This window comes from Miniopterus schreibersii, assembly GCF_964146895.1.
Source record: "Miniopterus schreibersii genome assembly, chromosome: 1".
Classification (NCBI taxonomy): Eukaryota; Metazoa; Chordata; class Mammalia; order Chiroptera; family Miniopteridae; genus Miniopterus; species Miniopterus schreibersii.
The window spans coordinates 743854-760229 of record NC_138101.1 but is presented as its reverse complement, the minus strand read 5'-3'; the positions used below and the strand labels follow the sequence as shown (position 1 = coordinate 760229).

Here is a 16376-nt window from a genome sequence, read left to right as displayed (position 1 = left end):
ACCCGAGTGAAGGGAGGCTGTGTGTCCTGACGTCTCATTAGTGTGATGCTCACAGATTGGCTGCAGAGAGCTTAACATGTTGGTGACAGGTGCTCCCTGCACATGGCTCCGCTGGCTGTCCTGGGGCCTCAGGCCTCCTTAGGTGTGGAGGTGCTGTGGGTGGTGGGCTCCGGTTCCCTGGCTGAGGTGAGAGAGGCGTTTTGCACTCTGGCACAGTCCCCTCAGTCACTGCACTGCTCCTATCACACTGCCCTGCTGCTGTCATGTCCCTGAGAGATGGTGGCCTCCGGCCCCAGGCCGTTGTCTTGATGCACTGACTCTTTCAAGGGGACGTGTTACCAGGAGTTCAGTGGCTGCAGGTGTTGTGCCTGTGGCATTTTCACAGCTGTTTAAAGTCAGGGTGTGCTGCTGCTGAGAAGAGTCTGGGTGCCCACCTCCTGTGCTTGTGTCTGGTGGCTGTGTGACTGGCACCGTGAGCACTGCTCTGCCAGGCACTGCTTGGTCTTTCTCTTCTTGGAGGGACAGCCAGGTGCCAGGGTTGAGCCAGCATCCTAAAGTAAAACAGCAACTAATGGAAGCCCCCAAGCTTCTGAGTATGACCCAGAGGGCCTTCCTCTGGTAACCATGTGTTTCTTGTTGACATGTTGCTTTCACCCAGAAGATTTTTCCCCCTGATTAGAAAGTGACCTATTTTTAAAAAGGGAGAAGGAAAGAAAAAAGGTTCAGGAGCAGGTGTGGTGACTGGGTGGTAGGAGGCCAAGCTGCTGGTGCGTGCAGGCGAGGGAGTGGTGCTTCCCAGGATGCGGGTGCTCGGTGGGGTTGGGCGGCCTTCTCAATGATGCCATCTGTCCCAGCTGCTCCAGAAGGTGGCAGTGCCCAGACTGGTTTAGTTTGGATGGGAATTTTCATGCTTTGGAAAAGAGCTGACCTTTTCGGGCTAGTGTGTTGGTAGTGATCTCTCTAATGTGCGTCACGGCAGCAGGTCTGGCCTCGGAGGCCCTTGACGGGCACACTGTGTGTTCCTCAGCTCAGTCTGACTTCACATGTTTGTCCGTGCCTATTGGCTGCCCCTTGAGACTGCTGATGGAAGCCACTTGCTAATGGAGGGTTGGAAATTGGATACTTAAGCTTGTGAGGTTAGGAGTAAGGTTGATCTGTGTGTGGACACTGTCCTTGCTGCACCATGTGATGAGGCTGGGGCACAGAGGCATAGGCTGTGGCCAGTCTCACAGCTGCAGGTGGTCGAGGGACAACCTGAGCCCCTCTGCTGTGCTCCTTGTAGCCTGTCCCTTGGGGCCTGTGACTGTCAGGACAGGGAGGGTTTGAGGAACCCTTCGTGGGACAGGACTGGCCCTGTGCTTTTGAAGGCAGGAGCAGGGGTTCAGGACAGAAGAGAGGTGGTAGAGATTGGTCAGTGGGGGGGGAGCAGCGCCTTATGCCAGCTGCACCTGCCCACTACAGGCTGCAAGTGGGTCCTTCAGTATTCATCGGTAAGAGGAGCAGCTAAACCAGGCATTTCCCAGCTTTCTTCCAGCCCTGATTGGTGGCTTCTCAACTGCTTTGATGGGACAGTAATAGCTACCACTTCTGTGCTGGGTATTGCTATGCGCCAGACACTATTACAAAGTGTATTAGCACATACATTTACAAAAGATGCTCTCAAAGCACAGGGAGGTTAGGTTACTTGCCCAAGGTCACACAGCAATAAGTAGTGGAGCTACTTGAACTGAACGGTCTGCTCCAGAGCTCAGGTCCTCATTGCCAGTGGCAAGCCAGCTGCAGAGGGATGACAGGTGGGAAGAAGATGGGGTGTGCCTCTGAAGTAAGCTGGAGCCTGTGGCCACCTAGAGGTGTATGTGTACATGACCAGGGTGAGGTTTCTAGTGGCAGGTGAGATGAGTAGAAGACTGAAACTGAAAGAGGACTGTATGGGTCAGTTGTCCCATTTTTTGTTTTTAATCTGTTTTTATTGATTTCAGAGAGGAAGGGGGAGAGAGAGAGAGAGAGAGAGAGAGAGAGAGAGAGAGAGAAACATCAATGATGAGAGAGAGTCATTGATCGGCTGCCTCCTGCACGCCCCCTACTAAGGATTGAAACCGAAACTCGGGCATATGTCCTGACCGGGATTCGAACCATGATTTCCTGACTCATAGTTCGATGCTTAACCGCTGAGCCATGCCGGCCGGGCTCTCCCAGCGTTGCATTGTAGACATGTCCATCTCTGCTGCAGTGGAAAGAGGATTTCTTTATCAAGCACAGACCCTGGGTTGTGCCAGGCTCTGGCTGGGCACCAAGAGCTGAGGGTGGCATGGCCCCTGCTCCAGACACTGAGGCTGCAGTGGCCCTCCTTGCAAAGCCATTTTGTGGGTGGACACCAAGGATACAGCTGCATAGGGCCCAGAAGAGCAGAGTGGCCTGCGCTGGCTGCAGGGTTCCGGGCAGCCCTGTGGGCCTCGCAGAGGGTGCTGAGTGCTCACTTACAGAAGGCCCTGTGGCTTTCCACTGCGCCTAGCAGAGCCCCATCCAGTGGAGACACACTGGGCGTGATGGATTCGAGTATGTCCCGGGCTAGGAGGACAGGGCCGCAGGGCACGGGGCCTGAATGAGCATGGTGCTCGCTGTGTGCCTCCGGTGAGGAGGCTGGCGCAGAGCAGAGTGAGCAGTGAGGGGCAGAGCGGGAGGAAATGGACTTTGGGCCTTAATTTTTTTCCCCATTTTGCACAAACGCCTTTGGGCGGCCGATTCACAGGTCTGGGTCACCACTGCTGATTCGAGCACCCTCCTGATTGTCAGGACTTGCTCAAGAATTGCAGGTCTTTCTTTTCCACCCCCCACCCCCAAATTCTCCAAGTCTGTGGGAACTGGCCTTGGAGACCCACAGAGTTGGGCCTGTTTCAGGGTCAAGCTTTTGCTGGTTGTGTTTGTGTCCACCCTGCCCATTTGAGGCCCCCAGCTCCTGTGGCTCTGGAACGTGGGGCAGCTCCTTCACCCCAGCTCTGGAGGGGAAGGGCTCCTGGGCGGGTTTCACATCAGGAAGCGGTGGGGAGTTTGGTTTACACACTGGGAAGCTTGGGGGTGCAGTTGAGAGAGGTGGGAGGTCAGAGGCATCAGTCTTCCTCTCTTTTCTTCCCAGGCACGTTCCTCTGGGCGGCTGCTCCCCGGGCCACCCCAGGCACCTTTCCCTTGGAGGCGACCCCCTGGGCTGTTGGACGCTATGGCCCCAGCGCGCGTGTGCAGTGGCCCTAGTGCCCTGGGCCCCGGCCTCTGTAGGCCGGCTCGTCCCAGGGCCGCGGTTCCTGCCCGTGCGCAGCTGGCACACGTCGGCCCCGCTGGGCGATGACTCCGTAGTGGAGAAGTCACTCAAGTCCCTGAAGGACAAGAACAAGAAGTTGGAGGAGGGCGGCCCGGTGTACAGCCCCCCCGCGGAGGTGACCGAGAAGAAGCCCCTGCGGCAGAGGGTGGTGGACGAGCTGAAGCACTACTACCATGGCTTCCGCCTGCTCTGGATCGACACCAAGATCGCGGCGCGCATGCTGTGGCGCATCCTCAACGGCCATGTGCTGACCCGCCGCGAGCGCAGGCAGGTAAAGCGCCCTCTGCGCGTGGGGGGCCAAGCTCGGGCATTTGTGGGGCAGACCCCAGACCCCCGTCTGCTGAATCGCACTTGTTGGCGGTGGACTGTGTCTGGCTCGTTGCTGGGCTGTGCGTGTCCTTCTGGGCTCGTTTTTTTTCTGTGTCAGGGTCTGTGCTCCTCCCCTCGGACTGCAGGGTGGTTGCGCTCGGTTCTCTGGAGCTTGTGGTAGGCATTTGGTGCACAGCCTCCAAGGGTTCTCTCCGGTTCCCAGGTGCCCAGACCTGCTCTCTTACTTGGGTCTGAAAGAAGTCACTGACAGTCGTACTGTCAGCTTTTCCTCCCCCTTCCCTGTTTCTTTTCTTTTTGCTGAGTCCCAGGGGACAAGGGGCAGCTCCCGCTCTCAGTGCCCTAAGGTCCTCCAAGGAAAGGCACAGAAGGGCCCCTTCCCTCAGAGTCAGCCAGCAGAGAGTTCCTTTGTGAGAAAAGGGGCACTGACCACACCTTGGGAATTAGCCGTTAACCTGTGAGAGTAACTGGCTTCTGATTTTTTACTCTTTCTTAAGAATTTCATTGACAACACAGGTGGTTTAACTGGCTGGAATCTTCCAAGGGAAGCTGTTTTAGAAGGATGCAGATGGGTAATTTGAAGAAAGAACAGTTGGACTAGAATCTCAGGGTCATCCTGTTAGTGTTTCCTGGACATTAGTTACAGAGCACATTGTCTTCTGGGCAGTGACGAGGCGTTGCTGTAGCACTCAGGACTCCTGCCCTCCCTGTCCCGTTCTGCTGTGGAAGTTACAGGGTTTTCGCTACTTCATTGAATACAGTGTGAGCTGCTAAGGAAAAGTTGGAGCAGCTGAGTAAGTCCCAGTTGCATGGACCGAGGTTGTGGTGGCTGGTCCCTGCTGTCAGCGTTGAGAAGAGGGTTTATGGAGCTGTGCTGCTATTTTCTCGGTTTGGGGCTTCATAGATAATGTGAATTTGAACAAAGTGTTAGTGATCTTGATCATCACAGAGAAGTGACTCTTAAAATTATGATATTTACAAAGGTAAAGAAAAAAACACATTAGAAGTTTTAAAATATATAAAGTTTATGTAAGTATTATTGAAGTGGAAGGTGCATTTGAAATGTGAGTTCAAGTTTATATAACTGTTGAATGCTGGCTCGTCACGTTCTAGAGAAGGACACGTGAGGGCTGCTGTGGAACAGAGGCGTTGACTCTGGAACCAGGACCTGTAGTACTCAGTGCAAGGAGGGTTTCTGTCCCCCAATGCCCACCCCTGACTCAGGAGATCCAGCTTCCACACCAAGTGCATTACAGTGACAGGAGCAGGTGGTGATGCTGAGGGAAGTCACGGTGTGCCTGCACTGCCTGGACAAGCATGTGAAGTGGCTGTGTAGGAGACTGTCTCGGAATAAGCCTTAGTTCTTGCCCGAGTTAGCCTAGGTTTCTTTCACACACCTTAGGACAGTGTGCGCCTGAGGGCCGGCCCACTGTAGAGGAGGTGTGGTCTAGTCAGAGGATGGTAGGAGCCCAGGTCTCTGTCTCCACCTGTGCTCACGGCTTCTCTCTCCAGGGCCTCTCCCTCCAGGGCGGTCTCTGAGGAGCTTTCTTGAGGTGCAGCACTCGAAGGTTGACCCTTCATCACACAGTGATCCTAAGAGTTGAATGTCACTGTGCAGCTTCCTTATGAGTCCCAGGAATTAATCTGGTATTTTGTGACTTAGTGAGGTTTTGTTCAATGGCTCTTATCTGGTCCTTGATCCTTCCTACTGTTGAACCTTCTGCCCCCTTTCAATTTGGTGACCAGGCCTAGTGGCAGCGACACCCTGATAGCAATGAGCACACCTGGCTGCCAGCCCTTAGCTTCTGGTCGCCCCCATGAAGAGGAACCAGGGCTCCTTGGAAAGCACAGCTGGCCAGGACTGAGAGGCAGTGTGACGGGATGGGACTGTGCCAGAACACGAGAGGCTCGAGAAGAACCTCGACTGGCCAGGGGTACAAAACGGCGTTTTTCATGTTTCCCAGCAGTGTTGTGTGGTTTCCTACCTTTTGGTGCTATTATAGGTGGAATTATTTTTCACTGTGGTAAAATACACAACCTAAGTTTTACTATTTTAATCATTTTTAGAGATATAGTTCTGTGGCACAAAGTCCATTTTTGTTGTGTGACCATGACCGCATCTGTCTGTAGGACTCTTTCCATCTCCCCAAACTGACACTCTGTCCCCGTTGAACGTCAGTGCCCCCTCCTTCCCCTCTCCTCACACATTTTCCTTTTTGTCTCTGAATCTGACTACATTAGTCACCTTGTGTAAGTGGGATCATGCAGTGCTTTTCTTTTTGTGACTGGCTTGTTTATGCACCAATAGTTAGGCCAGACCTGAAAGAGCATGTTGTACGGTTCCACGTGTGGGAAATGTCCAGAAAAGGCAAATTTGTAGAAGCACATCAAATTGTTGTTTGCTAGGGCTGAGGGGGAAATGGTGGTGAGCTACAAATGGGCACTGTGGAACTTTTTGGCATCACGGAAAGGCTAAAGCTGGATTTTGGCCATGGTCTTACAATCTGGAAATTTAACCCAAATCATTGAATTATATACTTAAAATGGGTGAATGTTATGGTAATAAGTTAAACGTCAGTAGAACTGCTAAAAATGTTAATGTAGATATGTCATAACACACAGGCACCCATTTGAAGGGTCTTTCCATGACCAAATCTGGGACCATTTGAGCATAAACTAGAAACAGGAATGAGCTATAAGCTCACAAAGACTGTGGGGCTGTGAGCCTGTTTCATGATAGATAGAGAATGCGTGCAGGAGAGGGCAGAGCCAACACGTTGGGGGGGCTTCATTAGGAAGTCGTGTGCTGGGGGCATTGGAATAGAGACTGGTTTGGAAGAACCATGGATGCGTGATTTAGGGAGAAAGGTGGTGGTAGTGGGGCCTCCAAGGGTTTCCTCACGTGTCCTTGCCCCGCCCTCCGGAGAGACGTTTCTGCTGTGGCGTTGCTTGTCCACGGGGTGAGGACTTGGAGAGGAGCACGGTTGCGGCCCTCGGAGCCACGGCAGTTTTAGTGGAAGCAGCGTTACACTGGGTGGTAACTGCATGGGGAGGAAGTTTTGCTGCCTGTGCCTGGGGCTTTTGATCACCTCCAGGTTCCATTTCTTTAATGGCATCGGCGGCAGTGTGTTTATGTTGATGAAGCGCTCGGATTGTTTTTCTAGTGATTGCTGTGTTGTATAGTCCTCAATCTGACCATCTCAGGAGAAACCAGAGAGAGGCACAGCGTTCGGGGTGGGTGGTTTGGCCACAGCCTTCCCAGCAAGGACTAGTCCCCACCTGTCGCTGTCATCAACTGTGTCTGCCTCACCTCTTTCCACAGAGCAGGACCCCATGGTCCCTGGTCAGTGCTTCGGGGGGGAGGGCCCTGGCGGCACCCAGTGGTGTGGGTTCCACTCCACACCTGGGGTTAGCTCCCAGCCAGCTTTGCAGAAGGCCCCGCAGAAAGTGATGGCCCCCGGGAGTTGTCTTTTGGGCCATCTGTGGCCTGGAGCTCCCAGCCACACACGTCGTGCCACCAGTGACCTCTGACCACGCTGCTCTTTGCAGTTTCTCCGGATCTGCGCTGACCTCTTCCGCCTGGTGCCCTTCCTGGTCTTCATCGTGGTGCCCTTCATGGAGTTCCTGCTGCCTGTGGTCGTGAAGCTCTTCCCCAACATGCTGCCGTCCACATTCGAGACCCAGTCCATCAAGGTGATAGCCACACGTCAGGCACTAGATGCTTTCAAGTTTTGTGTCCTGCGTGACCGTCAGCCATGCTAGGAGTATTTACCAGATGTGGGGGTTCGGGTCTGTTTCTCTTAAACGTGTGTGAAAACAAGGTTTCCCTAGATCCGTGTCTCCAGGCCGGGCCAAGACCCGTTCGTGGGGTGGGATGGGGCCCCAGCCATGCGGACCCTGCCTGTTTCAGTCTTTGGGGACACACCTGCCCAGCCATGTGTGGATTCCTGGCCAGCCCTGCTCCGGGTCCCTGCAGTGTGTCTGAGACCAGGAGCTGGAGGAGAAGGGTCCAGCACGCCCCCCGTGAGGGGGCTCTGGGCAGAGGAGTGCAATGCCCTGTCTCCCACAGGAGGAGAGGCTGAAGAAGGAGCTGCGGGTCAAGCTGGAGCTGGCCAAGTTCCTCCAGGACACCCTTGAGGAGATGGCCCTGAAGAATAAGGCTGCCAAGGGGAACGCCACCAGGGACTTCTCCTTGTTTTTCCAGAAGGTGCCCTGATGCTTCGGAGCCCCCGTGACCTCAGCCCACTGGTCCTTAGTGCTGGTTAGAGCCTCGGGCCACCTCCCTTCCCTGGGGACGGTCCTCATTGCCATTCTCCCTTCTCTACTATGGGCACCAGAGGCCCTGCTATGCTGGTGGCCACTGCCACCCAGGGGTTTATGGGGGGCTCCCTCCACACCGGTGAGGTTGAGCCTTTGTACAGAGAACTTGAACCTGCTGACATTCAGGTACTTACCTGTGTCTCCAACTTTGCAGCAGCTCCAGGGGAGGGAGAGTTTGGCAAATGAGGAACCTGAAACCCTGCAGTGTGACAAGCATGGGGGCCGGGCGGAGGAGAGGACAGACCACAGGCTGTTCCACAGCCATGTCCAAGCTGGGGAGAGGGTTGCAGGGCCTCCTGCCCAGCAGTGAGAGGCCCAGCGCCTCTTCTGGTTACCAGTCATGCCCTGCGGTCCGGGCTGCCCTCGAGGCTCGAGTCTGAGGGGCTGCTGTGAGGTTGTGCCTGATGGTCCAGGCACTCCCACTTGTCTTCCTCATGTCCTCGCTTGGGCCAAGTGGCCCCTGAGCCTGTGAGGGGTTGTGTGTGTGCGTGTGCGTGTGCGCGCGCGCCTGTGCACACTCTGGAGAACAGGCCCCTACTGTGGGTAACACTTAGCATTGCTCCTACAGATCCGAGAGACCGGGGAGAGACCCAGCAATGAGGAAATCATTCGTTTTTCCAAATTGTTTGAGGACGAGCTGACCCTGGATAACCTCACACGGCCACAGCTGGTGGCGCTGTGCAAGCTGCTGGAGCTGCAGTCCATGGGCACCAACAACTTCCTGCGTTTCCAGCTCACCATGCGGCTGCGCTCCATCAAGGCCGACGACAAGGTGAGCAGTAGGGGACCTTCCCGTGTCGCCAGGTACTCACTGAGAAGGTGAGTTCTATGCCTGCCTCATGCTCCATGGGATGAGCGTACCGTAACTTATTAATTTTGACTTGAGCCAGTCCTTTGCTTCCCTAAACAACACTCCAATGAGTTTCTTTTAACATGGATTTTTGCCCAAGATCTCTGATAATTTCCTTAAAATAGTGACCTGGAGTTGGGCCTCTGAGTAGAAGGCAGGAAGTCAAAAGCAAGTGCTGGCCCACGACCATACTGCTCCCTGGCCCACTTGCCTGCCCACAGCCAGGCCTGTACTGTGTGCCCCGAGGGTGCTTCTAAGAATTCATGAAACAGCCCCCTTTCTCTAGTAGCTCCTCTTGCCTTCAAATCTGTGGTGTCTGGTGTTTGGACAGCTTTCCCCAGCTTTTCACTTCAGGCTTTCTGAGTCCTTCCACCCGCCACACGTTCGTCATCTGGCTTCGAATGAGTGTTTAGTCCACAGTCTGTTTGTCCCACCTGCTTATGTGACCCTTGATCTCCTCTCTTGCCTTGTTTGGGTGAAGCAAGTATTATTTTGTTATTCCACCCCCCCCCCCCTTGGCCTGTTACTTACTTGTCATTTTGGCAGTTTCCCTGAGGTTTACAGCACACTTTCCCACCCTCCCGGCAGTGCTGGCTCCTTCCCAAGACTTCTCTGCACATGTCTTCGCCTGGTGTTGTGGCATCTCAGGCCCCTTGATGAATACTTTCCTCCCGTGCCATCCTGCCCCCGTTCCACCCAGACACCTCCTCCCTGAACTGCCTCCTTGTGACTGCTTCTCTTAGTTTCTCCTGTGTGGGGATCTTCCTTCCTTTTGGTTTTCAGGGCATTTTTGCCAAGTATAGAACTCCAGGCTGCCATTCAGTGGGGTGGGTGGGCCTGTTACTGTTCCTTGGAAGGTGTCCATCCGGCAGCCTCTCAGGTTGTCTTTGTTTTGGGATTTTAGCCATTTTACGATGATAATTTGCCATTTTTCTGTTTACTGATCGGGGTGCTTCCACCACCTCACTAAATTCCCCCTCCCCCCCACCGCCACATTCTCCGCTGGACCCTTTACCATGTCCTCACACACTCTTCTCTACATATCGTCTTGTCCTTTCGATCATTCATCTCTTCTTCTGGGTTTAATTACTCTTTTAACTTTTTTTTAACTTTTTTTTTTTTTTTAGTAAGTCTTTATTGATTTCATAGAGAGGAAAGGAGAGGAAGAGAGAGAAACATCAAGCCTGAGAGCCATTGATCAGCCACCTCCTGCATGCCCCTTGCTGGGGATCGAGCCCACAGTTGGGGCATGTGCCCTGACCGGGAATCGAACTGCGATCTCCTGGATCATATCTCAGTGCTCAAGTGCTGAGCCACGCCGGCTAGGCCTCTTTTTTTATTGATTGATTTTAGAGAGACAGGAAGAAGGGGGAGAGAAAGAAACCAATTTGTTGTTCCACTTATGTATTCGTTGGTTGGTGGTTATTGTTTTAATTTTTTTTTATTGATTTCAGAGAGAGGAAGGAAGGGAGAGGGAAAGAGAGAGAAACATCCATGATGAGAGAGAAACATCATCAATTGGCTGCCTGCCTCCTGCAGGCCCCCTACTGGGGATTGAGCCCACAACCGGTCATGTGCCCTCTCTGGGAATCAAACCGTGACCTCCTGGTTTATAGGTCAACACCCAACCACTGAGCAACACCAGCCAGGCCATTGGTTGATTCTTGTATGTGCCCTGACCAGGGATTGAACTCACAACCTTGGGTATCAGGATGATGCTCTAACCAGCTGAGCTGCCTGGCCAGAGCGTGGGTTTAATTACTCTTAAACCCATTCTGAGTTCTTCATTTCAATCCTAGGAATTCTGTTTTGGGGTGTGTTTTTTAAGATTTCAGTTTTCACATAAAACTGTCCATCTTGCCGTCCGTTTTCTTGAACATGCTAATCTTGGTTCATGTCTGATTGTTCCCGTGACAGTGTGAAATAGAGGTCTTTTTTTGTTTGTTTTCTATCTTGATTTTGCTTGTATGTAGTATTGTTTTTTCAAATACAGACACACTATAGAGTTCCTGAGTGGCACAGCCCCCCAGGAGAAGTCACTGTATCCCCATGATACACATGCACCAGGCTGGGCCGGTTTTTCCCTGGCTGCCCATCTGCTGTGTGGAGTCTCTGCCTGGCCCTTCACCTCTGCCCTGCTCAGCTTGAGACCCAGCACCAGGGTTGTTTCCTATGCCTGCCCTCTCCCTGGGCTGTAGCCCTCAGGGCTTGCCTGCCTCAGCAGCCCCTTGACTCCTGCTGTTTCTTCTTAGCCTGACAAGATATCTCTGCCTCTTAGCAGTGGCCTTTGGCCTGGACTCAGCCTGCTCTGAGTTGGCACATGCCCTGGTTCCCCGTCGTTTCACAGATGTCCAGCCCACATGACATGGCTGCCTGGTCCGTCCTGGGCCACAGACATTCACTACCCCAAACCCTGGTCATCTCAGCTTTCTAATGCTCCAAACGTGACTGTGTTATTGTCCCTGCCTCTCCCGTTGTTCTCAGTGGGGGCTGGTCTGGTGAAGACAATGACTCCATGTGGCTACAACTCTCGGGTTATCCCTAAGTATTTGTAAGGACAAGAGGAAATTGTCTTTGGCATGTTGTGAATTTTGTCCACAGGAGGGTGCTCAGGACATCTGCTCTTCTGGAGAGCCACGCCGACGTGGGCAGTCCCTGAGGCGCCGTCTTGCTCAGGGAGTGCATATGGCGTGGCTGCCCCACCTCAGGAGAGGCAGCTGAAGGGCAGACGGCCAGGGTTGAGCCTGACCACTCACTTGCTTTGTGACCTGGGACAAGTCATTTCACTGTGGAGTGCCTCAGCTTCCACGGGAATGGAATGGCAGCCAGACCTTGGCTGTCGAGAAGGTGGAGTGGGCACACTTTCCCCTGGACAGGAAGTAGAAAATACAAGAAGACTGAGATGTGAGAAGATGACCCTGGGACCCAGGAGCAGCACAGTGGGTCGTCTTTGTGCCTTATAGGTCCCAGCCTTGGGGCTGAGGAAGCTGGCAATCCAGAAATACCGTCAGGTACAAAAGCCTGCTCTCCACCACAGACCAGGATGGGTCGCCCAGCCACACACCGCAGGGAACACTGGCCCTGCCCCCACATACAACAGTGGGTGGGGGCTGAGACCTCCACCCCACCTCCAGTTCTAAGGCACTCCTTCCGCACCTGGGGTCGGGTCAGCGGAGGCCAGGTGGGGCCAGTAGTGAGGTTCTCCTGCCTCTCCCAGCAGGGGTTGTCTATGATTCTTGGTGGGGAGCTGGAACCTCACTCACCCCTCCCAAAAGAATACAAATGTAGAACTGTAGACCCAGACACATGAGTAGTCCCCCCCGAGGGGGTCTCCTGAGACCCAGTGGGAAGCCTGGCAGGAACGAGGCAGCACTGTACCTCCCCCAGCAGAGGGTTTACCTGGGATGCAATTTATGAGGTTGACTGATGGCACAAGGAGCTCAGTACCAGTGAAAGGAGCCTGTTGTTCATGGTTCCCTAGAAACAGTCACAGCACCATGGGCCTATAGGAGACCTTGACACACCCAGAGCAGGAAGCAGCAGCAGCAGGGAAGGAGGCGGAAGGGGACTGGGCCTTCGTTACTATGGTGGGGGTGGCCAGCTGGAGACGTTGGGTTGGGCAGGAAGTGAAACACAGAGGTTGGAGTTTGTGGTCGAAGGATTTGAAATACAGTTTTCGCGCGCCCACGAAAACTGGGCCACCAGGGAGATGCAAATAACTTTGGCCATTAGTTTGGGTCAACAGATGCCAGATCATCAATTACAGGATCTATAAAAGTTGGTTAGAACAGTGCCCCTTAACCCCACACGTCAGAGGGAGCCAGCTAAGGCCGACAATTGAAATAATTGTCTCATAACATTCAAAATGCCTAGGTTTCAGTAGAAAATTATTTCCCATGCCAAGAACCAGAAGGATCCCAAAGTGAATGAGAATGGTCACCAGTGGATGCCAGCACTGAGGACAGGTTAGAGAGGCCAGGCACAATCTGAACGCAGCCACAGGAACATGCTTCCCCAGCAGTGATGGAGTGAACCACGTGGAAATGCAGTCTCAGCAAAGAAGACAACAAAGAAGAACCCGTGGAAACTTAGTGGCATCAGCCTACCATCCAGGAGATCGTGGTTCGATTCCCAGTCAGGGCACATGCCCAGGTTACGGGCTTGATCCCCAGTAGGAGGCGTGCAGGAGGCACCCAATCAGTGACTCTCATCATTGATGTTTCTATTTCTCTCCCTTCCCCTCTCTGAAATCAATAAAGACATTTAAAAATAAAATAAAAAAGAAAAGTACCATCCAAAATACAAGACTCCGTGGGTGGGCCCTACAGCAGCATGGACAGGACAAAAGATAGGGGTCAGTGGACTTCAAGGTAAAACAGTAGAATTCACCCATCGAAACAACAAAGAGAAAATAGTGAAAAGTGGTCAGAGCCTCAGGGACCTGTGGGATTACTGCAGAACTTTTCATGTGTCGTGGGGTTCCTGGAAAGAGAAGGGACAGCAGAGCTGGAAAAGTGTGCAAAGTAATGGCTGAACACCCCACAAATTCCTTAAGTTCTGTGAGTTTAAGCAACTGAGGGAACCTCAGAGAGGATAAACCCAAAGAAATCCACACCAAGACACACCATAGTCAAACTAATGAGCACTTAAGGACAGAAATAATTTTGAAAGTGACATCTTACCTGCAGGGAAAAGAATACAGATGCAGAGCTGTTGGCCCAGAGCCCTGTGTCAAGCAACAGTATCCTATAGGAAGGAGGGGGAAACCAAGAGGTTTGTCACCAGCAGGGACGTCCTAGAAGAACCTGAAGGGAGGTGTCCTCTAAACAGGAAGGAAGATAGGAAGAAATGGGACATCAGGAAGGAAAAGTGAGAAAATCCAACAGAGGCTCTTCCTCCCTGTGTGTCTTCTACATCAAGTTTGGTGGTTCAAGCAAAGACGACAGCGCTGTGGCATGTGGCTTTCTATGTGAGTAGAATGGAAGACGGTCAAGGGACGCTGAGGGCAGTGGGATTTCTACAGTTCACCAGGACTGGAACAGACTGTGGCAAGTTACACACGTGTAGTACCCAGAGTGGCCACTGGAAATGCCATGTGGTCACTCATGGTCCATTGGCACCAATTCAGCACCAAACAGGAATCCCCAATGTGGGGTGCAGTGAAGAAGGAAACTATTCAGTGCAAAACAGCTCAATTGTGACGCAGCAAGGCTGTGAGAACAGCGCGGCTGTGAGGCAGCCCTGGGGCCAGGCCCCTGTCCAGCTGGGCTGCCCTGCCCTGCTGCAGTGAGACATCTCCGGGTTTCAGCTCAGTGAAAAGGGGAAGTGTGCTCCCAGAACCAGAGGGGAGCTGGCTTACAGACGAGTCCCTGCCCTGGTTCCTGATTGGTCCATCCTCATGCAAATGAAGGCTCCAAACCCTCACAGTTTGATTGGTCCAAGAGGCACTGTCCTGATTGGTTAGAATAGACATTCTTATTGGTTGGTGAAGAAGATGGGCTGTAGATACAGTTCTGGTTGGGTGGGGAAAGCCTCGGTCCTACTGGTTGAAACAGGATTCCAGGAAACCTTTATAAGGGCTGCTCAGATGGCGGGGACACAGCGCAGGCAGGCAGTTCAGGGTGGAGGCCGGTAGGTGAGAGCAGGCTGCTCCCTGAATGTGGTTTTTGTGAGAGGCCCTTGTGTAGATAATGGCTGCTAGACTCTGTTTTTGAAAATTTGAGCCCAACTAGCCTCCAGGATCCCTTTTTAGTAGGTGTTTCCTTTCTTGGGGTCCACACAGAAGGAGGTCCACCCAGAAACACGAGAGGGAAGTCCCATTGGGATTTACGTAACCCACAGGAAGATGGGGACCAGAAAGCAGACAGGCAGTTTTTCATAAGAACTGAAACAGGGAACAACCCAGATGCCCTTCAGTGGACAAGGCATTAAAGCAGATGTGCATGCCGGGCAGTGCAACGTAGCACAAAGTGCAACAAGGTGGGGGGCACGCCGGCCATCTGCGTGGATGGGTCTTCGTGGGATCCCGGTAAGTTACGTGCCGCACGGGGGCATTCACACTCGTGCGTCAGAGGGCAGGGGAGTGCAGACCAGCTGCGTGGGTGTGAGGTCCAGGGCGCTGGCTGTGCACAGGGCGGCCTGACGGCCTGTGGGCGTGGAGGCTTCTGGCCTGCAGCAGCCTGGCGTCCCCTCTGGTGGTGGTTTTGTACTGCACCTTGTGAGATGTCACCACGGGAGAACTGGGAATCTGCATCTGTTATCACCACCTGTTCATCTGCCACCATCTCAAAATAAAAGCTTAATGAAGAAAATGGGTGGGGCGGCACTGTCTCTCTCAGGGTCACGGCCAGGTTGGATGGGTGGACTGAGGTCTGGGAGTGGGAACAGACAAGGAGCCACTGCTGTTCTTTGTCTCCTCCCTCCTGTTGCTTGCACGGTCCCCTTGATGCTGCGGCCCATATCCTCTGGGGAACTCCTGTCTGCTTGTCCCTCCTCCCTCCGGCTGGGGAGAGCTTCCCAAAGACCTCCCTTTGTTAGACGGTTCCTGTCCCTGCAAACCCAGAACTGGCCTTGGTGGGGGTGGTTTATCTGTTACTTAACAAAGCACATTAGGAAAGTGGCTTATAATTAGACAGTTCCCAAGCATGTCGCCATCAGCACCATAACCCTCTAGTGGCCTTTCAGAAGAATAATGCATTGATTTTCTTTTCCAGCTGATTGCTGAGGAGGGGGTGGACAGCCTCAATGTCAAAGAGTTGCAGTCGGCATGTCGAGCGAGAGGCATGCGGGCCCTGGGTGTCACGGAAGACCGCCTGCGGGACCAGCTGAAGCAGGTGCGTCCTGGTGGGGCAGCTGGGCCAGGCGTGTGGTCTGAGGACCCTCCTCTTTCATCAGACCAGCTTAGGCTCCTGTGGGAAGACCCGTGGGTGGCAGCCGGGCCTTGGGAGGCCTCGCCTTGGCCTTCCCCTCCCATCTGGCAGGGGCCTGGATAGGGTGTCTCGACTCAATTCTGTGGCACCCAGTGTTCACCACCTGTGAGGGTGGCTCTCGTTCTTGTCAGCAGCTTGTGGTAATGTTAACGTCCTTGAAAAAGGATGTCTTCTGCCCTTGGGCATGTCTCTCACTGAGGTCAGGTTCTCAGCCCACCCTGCCCCTTCCAGCACCTCGGGCATCTCTGCCCCCCGACAATCAGCCCTCGTGAAGCAGCATTCACAGCGATCCTCCTTTCACGTCGGGAGGCATAAAGTGCAGGGTGTCAGGCGGTCTGCCTCTTGACCTCCAATGCTGCTGGCACCCTCAAACACGGGTCACATCAGGTCCCCTCTGACACAGATGTGGTCTGTTACGCAGTCTGTTCCCACCTCTCCACTTATCATTGGCTGCTGCACCTTCCACAGGGTCCCTGGCATGCCCTGCTGTGTGCGGTGATTGCCCTGTTTTCTACTGAATGTGCCAGGCCTGCTGGCGCATTTCCCACCTTCCTGGAGCTTGCTCGCAGCATGTGGTTCAAGTGCTCTCATCTCTTCTTTCTCTGGTGGTTTTACTGTCCTGAGCACCTTTCCCTAT

At 53.5% G+C, this 16376-nt stretch overlaps 1 protein-coding gene across 1 annotated transcript in view; it reads left to right on the top strand.

Moving 5' to 3' along the window:
* Window positions 1-16376, top strand: part of LETM1 (leucine zipper and EF-hand containing transmembrane protein 1) — a 35328-nt gene that overhangs the window by 8544 nt on the left and 10408 nt on the right. The window contains exons 3-7 of the mRNA XM_081117391.1: window positions 3134-3584; window positions 7190-7333; window positions 7710-7847; window positions 8529-8732; window positions 15524-15643. Of these exons, the coding sequence (XP_080973517.1) occupies window positions 3134-3584; window positions 7190-7333; window positions 7710-7847; window positions 8529-8732; window positions 15524-15643 (1057 nt within the window). The remainder of the gene's footprint in view (window positions 1-3133; window positions 3585-7189; window positions 7334-7709; window positions 7848-8528; window positions 8733-15523; window positions 15644-16376) is intronic.